Genomic DNA, 14,293 nt, shown 5'->3' with positions numbered 1-14,293 from the left:
ATGTAGACTATGAGAGGCTTAGTAACGGTGTCTGCAAGAAACCGTCGATCACTCCGTTCATCGGATGCATTGTAACTGGTGCAGCTCATGTGCCGGGGACAGCCTCGGCCTGTGCATTCTTGACTCCGCGGCCAACCGGACCGCCTCTTCAGCTCCGATCCTACTGTCCTCTTAAACATTCTCACCTCATTTCCGTCTTATTTCTCTCTTCTTCTCTCCTTCGCACAGAGCCTAATCACTTCCTCATTGATTCACATTCTTCAGTTCTCATACTTCTCCAACCGAATCAGATTCTTCTCGAGATGGCTCTTCCGCTCCGCACCGCTCGTCATGCCTCCCGGCTAGCCCAGGTATGTTGCTTTGTTTAGACGACTCTTTTTCTTTTTCATCTTTTCTTTTCCATTGCTCAAATAAAATTCAATGAGCTAAAGTTAATGCTTGATAGACAATCGGCCGCCGCGGCTACGCCACTGCTGAGCCAGACCTCAAGTCCGCCCTGAAGGCCGTCATCCCCGCGAAGCGGGAACTCCTCGCCGAAGTCAAGAAACAAGGCGACGAAGTTATTGGCGAAGTCAAGGTCTCCAATGTCATTGGCGGCATGCGTGGCCTCAAATCTATGCTCTGGGAGGGTTCCGTTCTCGACGCAGACGAGGGAATCCGATTTCACGGCAAAACCATCAAGGATTGCCAGAAGGAGCTGCCCAAGGGCCCTACGGGCACAGAGATGCTGCCCGAAGCCATGTTCTGGCTGCTTCTTACCGGGGAAGTCCCTTCGACATCCCAGGTCCGGGCGTTCTCGAAGCAATTGGCCGAGGAGTCGCACCTGCCAGACCACATCCTCGACCTGGCTAAGTCGTTCCCAAAGCATATGCACCCCATGACGCAGATTAGTATTATCACTGCTGCGCTTAACACAGAGTCCAAATTCGCCAAGCTCTACGAGAAGGGCATCAACAAGGCAGACTACTGGGAGCCTACCTTTGACGACGCCATCTCGCTTCTCGCAAAGATTCCCCGTGTCGCGGCGCTCGTCTTCCGCCCCAACGAGATCGATGTCGTTGGCCGCCAGAAACTCGACCCGGCCCAGGACTGGTCCTACAACTTCGCCGAGCTCCTCGGTAAGGGCGGTGCGAACAACGCCGACTTCCACGACCTCCTCCGTCTTTACCTCGCTCTCCACGGCGACCACGAGGGCGGCAACGTTTCCGCCCACGCAACCCATCTTGTCGGTTCTGCTCTTTCCGACCCGTTCCTCAGTTACTCCGCCGGTCTGCTCGGTCTAGCCGGGCCCCTGCACGGTCTCGCAGCCCAGGAAGTGCTTCGCTGGATCCTAGCGATGCAGGAGAAAATTGGCACCAAATTCACCGACGAGGACGTCCGCGCGTACCTCTGGGACACGCTTAAGTCTGGCCGTGTTGTTCCTGGATACGGTCACGGTGTGCTCCGCAAGCCGGATCCCCGCTTCCAGGCCCTCATGGACTTCGCCGCCACGAGGAAGGATGTCCTCGCCAACCCGGTCTTCCAGCTCGTCAAGAAGAACTCAGAGATTGCCCCTGGAGTGCTCACTGAGCATGGAAAGGTACCGTATCGTCCCTATCACAAGACGCTTCAGCTAATATTGTGCTTAGACCAAGAACCCCCACCCCAACGTCGACGCCGCCTCAGGCGTGCTCTTCTACCACTACGGATTCCAGCAGCCGCTCTACTATACTGTGACATTCGGTGTGTCGCGTGCTCTGGGTCCCCTCGTGCAGCTGATCTGGGACCGCGCGCTTGGCCTCCCCATTGAGCGGCCGAAGAGCATCAACCTGCTCGGCCTGAAAAAGTAACTGTTTTGCCTTCCCAACTTGCTTATGAATGATATCACTGTGTTGCGTGTTATGTAGCTAGCCTGCGGTTGATTTTAGTTTCGCCAATTGAATCATATTAGACTAGACATAGAGTCTATATTTGCGCTATATCTCCGCTCTGTCCACAGTAATATGCCGTGCTGTTTACCAGCCACAACAGATCACCCGCGACTCAGACCACGATAGAAGTTCAACTATAACCTGACCTTTCCCGTAACAATCGCCTTCCACTCTTCTGCTCCAAATGCCCTATACTGCTCGTCTCCCGGTCTCAGCCACAAAAACCGATCCCCCTGACCCCCCTTAACTTTCGTCCCAGTCAACCCCGGATCAACACCCTCCTCCCGAAGCGCAACCTTTCCCTGCTTGTGATTGTCGGTGTGCGTCGAGTTCTGCACGATGCGCAGGAACACGGGCACTGCGTATTTCGGCAATCGGGCGCGAGTGAACGTTGCCAGATCTTTCAGGTCTGCGTCGGTCGTGCCGTCCCGCAGCTGGACAGCTGCACAGCCCGCGCGGCCTTCGTGGTGCGGTACAGTGACGCCGTAGACGTTCGCTTCGAGGATGGAGGAGTGTGTGTTGAGAACTTCAGAGACTTCGGCTGTTGCGCTGCGCACACAAACACCACTGTTAGCTTTCCTACTGGGCTCAAATATCAAAGGCCGTAGGGGAACATACACATTCTCACTCTTCCACCGATACGTATCACCCAGTCGATCGAGGAAATACCATCGTCCATCTGCTTGTCTGCGTAACGCATCCCCAGAGCGGTAGTAAAGATCCCCCTTCTTGAATACGTCGCGCAGGAACTTCTTATTCGTGGCGTCTTCATTCTCCCAATACCCCTGGAATGCGTCTTTGCCAGGGACATTGACCAGAATCTCACCACCAACTTCATACGGCGCACGAACGACAAACCCCGTCTCCGGATCTCGAAGCACGTCTCCTGTATTGGGGTCAATAGCCACAGGCACATATGTGTTATTCATAAGCAACCGCAACAATAAGCCGTGGTGGCCCACGCTCCCAGCCGTGAAGGGCCCCTTGTTATAGTTAAACAACGCGAAGATTCCCTCGGTGCTGTTGAAGAACTCGCCGACCTCGGCGACACCAAAGCGCTCTCTGAATCGATCCCAGATGTCAGGGCGCAGGCCATTTCCGTACATCAGACGCACACGGTGCTCTTTGTCTTGCGGCGATGGCGGCGCAGCGAGCAGATACCGCGCCGCCTCGCCGACATAGACGAATGCGGTCGCGTCCGAGTCCCGGATATCTGCCCAGAACTGGCGCACACTGAACTTGCGGCTTATGGCAATTGAGATTCCCGATGACAGGCTGGTAATCAGTGCTATTGCCGACGTGCCGTGGTAGAGCGGCATGCACGAGTACCATCTGTCGCCGTCAGGGCCGTCCTTGTCGTCCATTCCTCCCCGGCGAAGAAGGATCGACTGATGGAGGCGTGACATGGTGAAAGCACACCTGGGTGAGACGGTGGTTAGCATGATGTTTGACAAAGAAAGCCTTGTAAGGGCCTGCATTACCCCTTTGGCATTCCCGTCGTCCCCGATGTATACAGCAATATAGCCGGATACCCACCCGAAGTATTCTCGGTCAGTTTTCCACCCTCAGGCACGGTAGTCGGCAACGAAGGAATGACCTTGGTGTTGAACGTCTCGTCTACAGTCACAGTCTCCATACCCAAATCCCCACCCACGACCCCCTTTACCTCCTCCATCCTCCCCCGACACCCCTCCTCATCATCAACAAGTACAATCCTCGCCCCGCTGATCCTCAGACAGTGTACCAGTGCATCACCGGCAAGATTATAGTTGATCGCTGCCGGCGCACATCCTAAGCACCAAAGCCCCAACCACGCAAAGATAAACTCCGGCCTGTTCTGCAAGTACAGCGCGACGAGCTCGCCGCGCTCGACACCCCTTGATAAGAAGAAGTGCGCGTACTGTGCTGCTCGGTCGCGCGTCTCGCGGAATGTGTAAATGCCTTCCCGCGACCAGATCGCTAACGCGTCGGGGTACTGGGAGGCCGTAGCGTCGAAGAAGTACCACGCGTTTAGACGGCCTTTGGATTCGTCTTGTGAATGGCGACGAGCTGCGCTTGCGGCGACCAGGAGCGTTCTGAGGTCTTTTGTAAGGTGGAATTTGGCGTCAAGGTAGGCAGCTAGGGTTAGGGCGGATGCGGTTGCTGGAAGTATTAGCAGGACCCTTACTAATATTTGACTGGTGTAATGTACCGAGCGCCATATCGACAGTCGAGCTACTTGCTTGAATACAGAAAAACAGAACGGGAGAAAGAAATGAGTGGGAAGGAGAGCGAGGTTCTTAGGTACAGTACCTACTCCGCAATAATAGCCGTGGACCGTTCTTGGTCCTCGGCTCGTCTCCGCATTTGTGGGGGTGATCGGCTCTTGTGACATTTGCTGAGCTTGATTGGATCGAGCGGTTGATCGTTCTCGATGTGATGACTGGTGTTCACAGATATAAAACACTTAACATGGAGGGCCAGCTCGGTGGTTTCTTAGGGCTTGGATGGGTGACACGGGGTCTCTCATTGCCGGGGTCTGGTTGAGCCGCACATACGTGCAGGAACCGAACACTAATTGACTAGACAAATACATGGCTATCAGGAATACCTCATCAATTGGAAGGAATGAGATTATTTAGAAAAGATTGGGGCCTGGTCTTGCAAGGCATACTTGGGTCTGCAAAAACCAGTCGAGGTGGCCATCTATATTGTCCTATATGTGGTGTAGAAGAGCTCTCTAAAGCTACCTACCGCTGAAATAGCTCCTCAATCCTAGCACTGCTTATGTATGAGCTTCCTAAGTACTAGCCCTATCTATTTGTGCACCCAATTCGTAGAGCTTACTCGCAGGCCTGTATATCAGGTGACGCGCCCATGCAAGACCTAGACTCTTAAAACCAGCTTGTCTCCCGCCGATAAGCCCTGAAGAACGGTCTATTGATGTGGGAGTTAGTAGTAAAGAAATATAACAGATGCACTTACAAGTAGGCAGGAGGTTGACACCTATACTAAGAATGTATCAAGAGTTTATCGCCGTTATCGCTGCAAGGTTAGGGCTCAACCCCACCATCAGTCAAGGAATCGACGCCAAAGCTGAGAATGATGAACGAAATCAAGGAAGACGAAAAGGAAAGATTAATCTGACATCGACGCCCTGGATGCACGCTACTCTACGCCCACCGACCCCCAGACAAGGCGTTGTGAGCCAGAGAGCCCACTAGTCTTTGCATGTGATATACAGATAGTCTCCGTGGTCCCCCATCTCCAAGTGTCCGCCTCTACGCTGTGTTCCAGGTCTGGATCTGCTTTGAACCCAAACTTAACAAACTCAACCAATGTCTCAGCCGCCACCGCCCGTCACCTCGTCTCCCTTGGCGATTGGCAATACTCCAGTCCTGCAGCTGCGCAACATCATCCCTGACAAAGACACGCACGCCTCTGTCTATCTAAATCTCGAATATGTAAGCCCCACTGGCTCATACAAGGACTGCATGGCCCTGTCCATCATCGAGGAAGCTGAAGCCCGCGGAGACTTGAACCCGGCATGACAGTGGTCGAAGCAACAGGCGGGAGCACAGGGTCTTCACTAGCCTTCATCTGCGCGATGAAAGGGTACAAGTTTTCATGTTGTGAGCTCGGATGCCTTTGCAATTGAGAAGACTAGGACGATGTGTGCCTAGTTGGAAATCTTTCATGCTCCAGGTGGGAAGGTCACGAAGGATTTGTTTCCAGCAATGATGCGAAAGGCGAAAGAGCGAGTGGCGTCTATCCAGATGAGTTTTACTATGCGGACCAGTTTCATAACAGTGATGCGCTGCCCGGATATGCGTCTCTTGGGGAAGAGATACTGGCGCAGTTTCCCGGCGGGATTGATGCGTTCTGCGGTGCGGCGGGGAGTGGGGGAATGCTGATGGGCGTCTCTAGTGTCTTGAGAACGAAACGGCCTGAAACCAGGATTGTTGTCCTAGAGCCTGCGTCTTTGCCCGTGATTTCAGAGGGCGGCGCGGGTGTGCACGGTTTTGAAGGCATTGCACCGGGTTTCGTGCCACCGCATTTGGCTCGAGAGATGTATGATGAGGCGTGGGGGATCGACGAGGCGAGGCGAGGGCTATGTGTCGGAGACTCGCCAGGGAAGAAGGCATTTTCTTGTCGGGACGTCGACTGGGCTGAATGTCGTTGCTGCTGTGAGATTGGCAAAGGAGCTAGGCCGGGGAAGACGGTGGTCACTATTGCTTGCGATTCCGGGTTGAAGTATTTGAACGGGGATCTTTTGGCGGATAGTTAGGCAGCCCCTCTTGTTTCTCTGGAAGGATTTGGTCAAGCGGTGCGAGTTAAAGCTGGACATTCCTATTGCCGTCTTTTAGCCTTTGCATGAGCTGATAAACAACCTCAGAAACAACCTGGATGAAGCTATCACATAAATGAAGAGACCAACCTTTGGGAGCTCCTTGGTAGATTTGATGACGATGAAAGTACATCAAAGCGGTTGGCCGTCAGCCACCTTCAGCGTGGCGTTCCGGCTTCTTTGGAGGAATCTGCAATGGTGAAGTAGCAGAAGAGTAGCCTTCACCACTAGCTAGGCCTCCGTCATCTCACGAATCTTGGGTCGATTGCCTTGGGTCTATACAACCAAGATCAGTCCTACGCTGCGGTTATCAGCGGTACGATAGTTCCGCATAGCCGACGATAGAGGGATCGCTTTAACCGTTAACCCTGGCATGCCTGTATAATCGAGATATAATGCCATTCTTGCTACTCGGCTTGATTTCGTTCTGCTTCATTCATTCTCCAGGTCAACACATGGGCACCCAGGTAGGATCAAGGAGGATTTGGTCGAGTAATGGTATGCAGTGGCTGACGACATCAAGATGGAACTCAGAATTCGCGAGGTGAAGGATGGAAAGATACGGGACAGAATAAGGGAGAACATGAGGTGGTTAAAGGAGGTCAGTCAGCTGACTCTAGCTGTCCCTTAACAATTCCGCATTTTCGAGTCCTTTACAACTCCACAAGGTTGCCGGCATCTTTTCTCATACCACCCGCACCCCTCCATCCCAGGAGCTTGAGAATCAGCTGATAGCAAGCACATTGGTGGTCTGATGGATGAACAAATCAGTATTCCATCCAAGACGTCGCGGGATTTGGGCAGACAGTGCTCCCTTCGACCGGGATGTGGCCGCCTTGACCCTCCGAGTTGTTATCGAGCTTCCTGAAACTACACCATCATACGTTGCTTTGGCCCCCGATCTACTCGTCTTTCGTACAAGCTTACAAACGCTGGTTACCAAACCGCCAATCTTTCTGGGTCCTTGTCACCTTCGCGCGGGGAAACCCCAAATGGTGGAGGCGATATCGTTGGTTACAATGCGAATGCCGGTCCCCGCATATCACTACGACCAAGTCAACACACAGAGTTGTTGATTGCCGGCTTAGCACGCCTTCTGACAGGAAACTGCGGCCCCGCTTGCAGGATATCGAAGATGGTATGTCGCTCAATTGCCACATTGGCGGCTATGGCTAATAGATATCAGAGAGCTCAAAAGACAGCATCAAACAGACATCGAACGAGCTTGCTCCGCCGGGCATAGATCCCGCCGAACAGAACCCTCCTGATTATTCGCCATGACAGCACCTTCTGGCAATCCAGGGGCCAAATATTCAATCCGAGGATGTACCGGCCAAGTCGGAGCAAAAATTCCCGCATACTACGTTTCCGCTTGGCAATATTGTGTTATCGTGGTCCAAGAAGCCCGGCGTGATTGGCATCAGCCACATAACAAAGGGAAAGTCAAATTTTCTGGGGACCAAGAAATAGATATAGCTTGAAGGCGGAGGTTACTTCTCCACTTTCGGACGTGTTCTAGTCCGCATGGTTTTTCTTCGGGCTGGCCGTCAGCCAAGCTCTGTATTACGAGGCTGTGCGGCTTGGAACTGGAGATCGCCTCATCCCGTGTCCATATGGAAGTCAAAGGATTTTTTGGACTTTTGATTTCTACACGCCTTAGTTTATTGCTCCCCCTCTTACCCAGAGCCTACTTCCTCCGACGTCGCATTCTAACTCGTTGGGCCCACATGGCATATCACTAGCGCCAAGGCAGTCGCCGTATTTGGCTTTGTGCTGGGCTGCGCGACGCTGAATACCGGTGCGAGATACTTTGCTATGGTGGTTTTTGCGATTGGGACTTATGCTGGTGTGTCAACTCATACCTCTAGGGCAGTTCCATTTATACTAACCACTTTCCAATGCAGTAAACTCCATCATTCTCGGCTGGGTAAGCAGCACATGCGGGCAAACCAAAGAGAAAAAAGCCTCGGCGCTGGCTATTGTCAACACCTGCGCGAATGTCTCGTTCATATGGACTCCAGTGCGTCCTCTCCTGCTCATCCACTCCTCACTTTACCTTTGTTCCTACCTCCATGTTATATATTAGATATGCTTCTAACAGTAACTCGGCATAGTACCTCTGGCCCTCCTCCGATGAACCGCGCTACACAATCGCTATGTCCTCGAGCGCTGCATTCTCAATCGCCTGTGCCGCCGGTGCCTGGACCATGAGATTCTGGCTTATGAGTGCTAACTGCAAGATCCGGAGGAGTAATGATGAGTCGGTGTTGTTTTATGCTTATTAACTTTCATTACCGGCTTTTCCCTCCATCTGCTAGCATTGCACGGCTAGGCTGAGCCTGTAGCAGCTTATTGGCTATATTCGTGATGATAATGTCGGTATGGTGTCTAGATGTGAATTTTTATACGCAGAATAATCTTCTGCTGCATTCTCTGCCTATGCCCCTCAATTACATGTTCTCTACACAAACACAGACTAGGACAATGTAACGAACAAACATAACCGGACTCTTCTGCTTATGATCCCACAAGGAGCAGGATACAGCAAGGAACAAGAGGAGGTAGAAAGAGAAGTCTGACAGATAGGGCGAGTAGAGTGCTGGAGCCAGATCTTTAGAGGCCAACTACCCAACAGAAGCTACCAACATCCAGCAACATCCAGCATAGCATTATGATGCTCGACGATAGGTGGTCAATCACAATCACTCACACACTCACACACGTACACACACATTTTAAAGCTAGCCCTTTCAATCTACCTGTCGGCTCCCGAGAAAGCATGAGCACCAATAGTACCAACAACGCCCAAGCATAGCTACGCAGCATCAGTCGTACTACGGCCCGACGCGTGATGGTAGACCTGAGCTTCACCTGGCAATCTGCCGGCACCTATCGGTCTACCTCACACTCTTTCCCAGCCCAATCTCCTCATTTCTCCTGCAAGCATTGTGGTGTATGACCATGGAAGTACGTTGATGGGGTCGTTAAATGGTATTGGGCGAGCCTGTCTTTGTGGAATGAAGGGTCATAGATGGGGAGGAAAGTGGTTTTGACATTGGATAGAAGGCAGAACAGGATGGAAGGGGAATCTCACCTGTATCCCACAGGAGGAAATCATGAACTATCATAAAGCATATCAGCATATCACTTTGACAATATGCTCACTCTCAGCATTTCATACCTACATCAAGACCGTCTGCTGTTCCAGACACATGTTGTTCATTTTTTCACGGTCCCAGAGCCGCGATCTGCCAATCGCAGAGATAAAAAAGCTGCCAAACTACCAGGTACATTCTCGTCCTCACAGGAGGTAACAGCACAGGTTCCGAACAGCTGCTTTACATTCATGGCATACCTCGTGCTTTTGGACTCTGAACGACCTCAAAAATCCAGAGACAGATGGGTTCGGATGCAGCAGGTGGCAAGAATACAAACCTGGCACTGGTGGTCCTTGGCCATCTTGCCGTTTTGTTTGAGGGTGCCCATTATCTGCAGACAATGGTCGGACTCAAGCTCATTACAACAGTTATGTGTACTGGCTATAGTTAAACAGAGGTTATATTGCATGAAGAGACTCGGTTGTGATTGTGTTGAAAATCTACAAAAAGTCCCTGAGCTCCTTCCTAGGAACCAGGCTCTCATGGACACCACACCCAGTCTCCTCTACTGACTTCCATGACCACGCTGTATCCTTTGCTGGTCCATTTCCAACGCCTTCCAGGACATTAACCACATACTTTCCAATGATTGGCAGAAACTTGTAGAAATGAAACGACCCCCCAACGGCGAAGTACAAGTTTGCTAGCCGCGGATCAGGATGTCCTGTTATCAGCGGGTGTTGGCTAGCGGAAATCGCGTCCCAGCAAAGCCGGTAGTAATCTGGTCTCCGGTCATTGTCCAAGAGCTGGGGGAGACGGGCACGAACGGCAGCTATTAGATCTTCTTGGAGTCCTCTGGAGGCGTAGGACTGGTCCTCTACAGGAACGGAGATCTCATGGCCAGTCGCGGTTCGAACTGTGTTTTTGAATGAGGTAGTGCTGGTGAATTTCAGTACTCCGGAGGATGTCGGTGGAATGAGCTCGCCTATTATTGTAAGTAGAGCATTGCAAAAATCCAAGAATGGCCATACCTTGGCAGCCATAGACCAGCACCGGCAGCTTCGAATACACCTCTTTCTCCGCATCAGAAAGTTGGAAATGAGCGACGCAGACGCCGGCAGCAGAGATCTGATTCTCGACTCGATCATTACGCTCAATACCCAGCGCATCTTCAAGTGAGGACATAAGCTTGCTCGTCCAAGCCCCGGTCGCCAATAGAACCTTATCCGCCTGGAGTATACTTCCAGCTTCGGTTTCAACTCCCAGGACGCCTGCCCCCTCCAGCAAAACAAGATGTCTCGCCTCTCCGGTCTCATACCTGATCCCCAGCTCCAAAGCCTTTCTCAGCATAAGCTCTAGCGCCCTCCCCGCATCAGCCCACCCAGCAGACCGATTGAAATAGTACGATCCAAATGGCGCATAATCCGTCCTCTCCAGAACACCTCCCCACGCCCTTCGAACCTCATCCTCCTCCATATCAACAATCACGCTGTCATGCTTGCCAGCGAGGAAATTCTCTCTGATACGGTGCGCCACATTGCTCCCTTCCTCGTCCATAGCGATCCAGCCGGACTGGTGGTAAACACCTGCATCTGGATCTGCGTCGGGATTTTGAGACTGGAAGAACGGAAGCGTCTGCCAAGCTTCAATCGCCTCGAAGCCTAATTCCATATATAGTGGACTGGAATAGTCGGCGCGGATGATCTTGTTGATGTCGGCGGATGCTGCAAGCGTATTGGACGGAGGGTCCCGGGCAGCTCGGTCCAAAAGGATGATACGAGAGGGGTCGGGAACTCGCTGGCTGAGATGGTAAGCCGTGCTGACGCCGAAAATGCCTGCGCCGACTATGAGGATTGTTCTTTCATCCATGGCTTGCTGAATCGAAGCGTTAGATGTAGTTGTGATGGATGAGGGGGAGTGGTGATCGGTGTCCTATCAATGGCGTAGTTGGAGTACAATAGCGTCAGATACGTAACAATAGAGCGCGCAACGCAATGACAAAGTAATACATAGCCTACATTGCAATAGATCCAGAACTCATAAGGTAATTTTATTGCCAGCCGTAGAACAACGAAGTTAAATGCAGAGGCAATGAGCACATGACACCCAAACATTATTTGACTTGCTGCCCCTCCTGTTCTTCCAACTTCCCAGCTTCAACCCCTAGCCTTCCAAGTCGAGCGATATCTCGTGGCCCCAGTCTACCATGGCGACCTCAGACCAAGAGTATTTCTGGACCAGCAATATTCTCCTTCACGCCCTTGCATCCCAAGAACGCCCCGACTCCAGCAGCAACAACCCAACCCGACTGCAAACGCAAACACAACAGCCAATCTCAGACTCAGACAGAGACGCGATATGCCTACTATTCCACGATTACTTCCCTTCAAGATTACCGCTTCCATATGCGGGATTCGACAACCGAATTGCTGCTTTGCGTGCTGACGTCCACAAACGATGCTATCCAAGGAACTTGACGATAGTCGAGGAGGTGCATCAGTTTTTCCTGGAGTTGAGGTCCTTGCTTTCTGTTTCGTGGCATTCGCAAGGAGCTGCGAGCTACCTTAGGGACATGGATTTGCATTCACAGGCGCAGGCTACGGCGCAGGCTACGGTGCAGGTTGACGAGGTGGATCTCAATAGCGACAGTGAGAACTGGCCAGAAAGTCGGATCGATGACGAAGAAACGTACCATACATCGATATGGGAAGCTCGTCGGTCGAATGAATCACCCAGCCCCGATAAAAAGGTTTCTAGGAGACCAGTAAAGGGTGACTGTACGATCTGCTTTGCTCCGTTGAAAAACGATCAAACTTCTCCGCCACTAAAAGAACACCAAAGCGAACCGAAAGACGTTGCCTTTGTCAATAACGAGCCAGGCAGTCGTGGTCCTGATCCTGATATCTATGAGGATCATGGTGACGAGGGAAACAACCAATATGGTGATAGTTCTGACGAGGACGAAGGAGACGACGACGGCAACGACAGCAGCAGTCTCGTTTGGTGTAGAGATTTTTGCGGAACCAACTACCACTCCCAATGCTTTGCTCAGTGGATTCCGCAGTTCAAGAAGCGGCAAGATGTCAGCTGTCCTACATGCCGGAGACGCTGGAAATACTGGGGAGGGAGGAATTATTGATCGATTGGGCTGTTCCTTGGTTTCCTGGTTCCAGTGCCGGAATCATGGCTTCATGATTTGCCTGACACATGTACCGTACATGAAGGACTTCTGCGTCAATGGGGATGTGATTTGTGGGCTCTGGGTCTGATGATAATGCTATAACCGAGCCTTTTGCTTTTCCATCCGCTGTAACCACGTAGCAATGGTCTCAAGGAGGCCGTCGACCTCCTCCACCGTGTTTCCCGCGTGCAAGCATACGCGTACACGTTCTTTCCCTGCTGGAACAGTTGGCGGCATGATTGCACGGACGGTATATCCCTGCTCCTGGCATACGCTGGCGAGCACACGGGGCACACTGCTGCGAAGGGAAAATATGGGTGAGTTCGTAAAATGTTCAACTTCAAAGGTCGACGAGTCCTTGTGGTTGAGATTGTCCAACCCCGTCCGGAAGTGAGCAATCAGTTGTCCGAGTTTGTGCTGGAGCTGGATATTTGTTAGCTTTCCCATAGGCCTGTAATGAAACGTTGCTTCCTCAAGCGAAGGACCGTACCTGCTCAGTTTTTCCCTCAACGAGTAGTTCATAGGCAGCACGTATTGAAGCAAGAAAGGGAAATCCCAGGGCAGTGGTATAGATCAGGCTGCGAGCGTAATTGATCAGGTAGTCTCTAGTATCCGCACAACACAATACGATTGCTAGCAGGACAGTCAATATCGACACCCAAAGACAACGCGCGAGACTTACCTCCATGACTAGCGAGTGCTTTACCGAACGTATGTACCCGGACGAACATACGATCCTCCAGTCCCAACTCTTGGACTACCCCAGAACCGCGTGGTCCAAAGACGCCGGTCGCATGCGCCTCATCCACAAGGAAGTATCCGTTACCGTAAGGGAGAAGCTGGTCCACGATCTCTACGAACTCACGAATAGGCGCAACATCGCCGTCCATACTGTAGACGGATTCAAAGGCGATGAAAACGTTCCGGCGGCCCTGAAGAAGTCGGGGATCTGCAGTTATTTCTGCTTGCAGTACTGCTCTCAGGCCATCGGGAGAGCTATGAGGGAACTTGATACGCTTCCCTGCTCGTGAGAGCCGCATGCCCTCATGCGCGCTGGCATGGATGAGTTCATCGTATACTATCAGATCTCCGGGTTGCGGGATACTCGAGAAAACGCCAACATTGGCATCATATCCGGAATTGAACAGTAGGCCACTCGGGGCATTGTGGAACGCGGCAATGAAGTTCTCCAGCTCTTCGGCATAGGCTGAATTGCCGTCTAGGAGGCGGGACCCTCCGCTGGCAAACGGGTGCAACGGCGGCGCTTGTTGCAAAATATCCAAAAACCGCGCTCGATAGGCTGGCGATGTGGATAGTGACAAAAAGTCGTTTGATGAGAAATCAACCGAAGACGAAGGTAGAATCGTCAGTTTTCGACGGCACAGCTTGTCTTCCCTTCGACGTAACGCCTCGCGCAGTGAGTCACGAAGGCATTTTGGAGAATCGCCCATCTGGACGACTGTGGTTCCAAGGCCAACGCTTGCCAATAGGCAATTCAGATAGCTGGAGACAAGATTCAAGTAACCGTAAATTCAAAGGAGGATCTATTTTTTCTCTGGTGAGATTTTGCCAGTATTAATGCTCCAGCTCAAATCACGCTCTCCAATCTCCACGAGTCTAGAACGTCTTGAAGACCCTGCTGTATGGACCTGAGACTTGGGGTAGAGCGATCACTGATGAAGTAGTGCCTGAGTCTCACCACATTAACACATCATACGGAGTAGCACAATTCAATTCGGCGGGACTTATTTCATCTGTTGGGATCAACCGGTGGGGG

At 51.9% G+C, this 14,293-nt stretch overlaps 7 protein-coding genes across 7 annotated transcripts, besides 1 other annotated feature; 3 read left to right on the top strand and 4 right to left on the bottom strand.

Moving 5' to 3' along the window:
* Nucleotides 1–14,293: part of a sequence feature (contig 1.110 1211..298245(1)) that runs on past both edges of the window.
* On the top strand, nucleotides 240–1,958 carry mcsA (citrate (Si)-synthase mcsA). The gene is made up of 3 exons (XM_659162.2): nucleotides 240–350; nucleotides 446–1,579; nucleotides 1,629–1,958. The coding sequence occupies exons 1-3, from the start codon at nucleotides 303–305 to the stop codon at nucleotides 1,827–1,829; spliced, it is 1,383 nt and encodes a 460-aa protein (XP_664254.1). The 5' UTR covers nucleotides 240–302; the 3' UTR covers nucleotides 1,830–1,958.
* ANIA_06649 (long-chain fatty acid transporter fatC) lies at nucleotides 2,045–4,485 on the bottom strand (the record flags this gene model as incomplete). The annotated part of the gene is made up of 5 exons (XM_659161.1): nucleotides 2,045–3,329; nucleotides 3,392–4,052; nucleotides 4,102–4,124; nucleotides 4,207–4,332; nucleotides 4,448–4,485. The coding sequence occupies 5 exons, from the start codon at nucleotides 4,483–4,485 to the stop codon at nucleotides 2,045–2,047; spliced, it is 2,133 nt and encodes a 710-aa protein (XP_664253.1).
* On the top strand, nucleotides 4,907–6,177 carry ANIA_06648 (uncharacterized protein; the record flags this gene model as incomplete). Its single annotated transcript, XM_659160.1, has 3 exons — nucleotides 4,907–5,092; nucleotides 5,237–5,353; nucleotides 5,557–6,177. 3 exons carry the CDS (start codon nucleotides 4,907–4,909, stop codon nucleotides 6,175–6,177), a joined length of 924 nt encoding a protein of 307 aa, XP_664252.1.
* On the bottom strand, nucleotides 7,947–8,971 carry ANIA_11523 (uncharacterized protein; the record flags this gene model as incomplete). The annotated part of the gene is made up of 4 exons (XM_050613296.1): nucleotides 7,947–8,050; nucleotides 8,100–8,101; nucleotides 8,294–8,301; nucleotides 8,948–8,971. 4 exons carry the CDS (start codon nucleotides 8,969–8,971, stop codon nucleotides 7,947–7,949), a joined length of 138 nt encoding a protein of 45 aa, XP_050467135.1.
* On the bottom strand, nucleotides 9,836–11,204 carry ANIA_06647 (NAD(P)/FAD-dependent oxidoreductase; the record flags this gene model as incomplete). Its single annotated transcript, XM_659159.1, has 2 exons — nucleotides 9,836–10,320; nucleotides 10,367–11,204. 2 exons carry the CDS (start codon nucleotides 11,202–11,204, stop codon nucleotides 9,836–9,838), a joined length of 1,323 nt encoding a protein of 440 aa, XP_664251.1.
* ANIA_06646 (uncharacterized protein) lies at nucleotides 11,542–12,474 on the top strand (the record flags this gene model as incomplete). Its single annotated transcript, XM_659158.1, has 1 exon — nucleotides 11,542–12,474. One exon carries the CDS (start codon nucleotides 11,542–11,544, stop codon nucleotides 12,472–12,474), a length of 933 nt encoding a protein of 310 aa, XP_664250.1.
* Nucleotides 12,613–13,967, bottom strand: ANIA_06645 (5-aminolevulinate synthase bioF; the record flags this gene model as incomplete). The annotated part of the gene is made up of 3 exons (XM_659157.2): nucleotides 12,613–12,939; nucleotides 13,007–13,149; nucleotides 13,199–13,967. 3 exons carry the CDS (start codon nucleotides 13,965–13,967, stop codon nucleotides 12,613–12,615), a joined length of 1,239 nt encoding a protein of 412 aa, XP_664249.2.

This window comes from Aspergillus nidulans, chromosome I (genome assembly GCF_000011425.1).
Source record: "Aspergillus nidulans FGSC A4 chromosome I".
Taxonomy (NCBI): domain Eukaryota; kingdom Fungi; phylum Ascomycota; class Eurotiomycetes; order Eurotiales; family Aspergillaceae; genus Aspergillus; species Aspergillus nidulans.
Note: the sequence above shows the minus strand (reverse complement) of the source record. Positions and strands in the feature narration are given on the sequence as shown.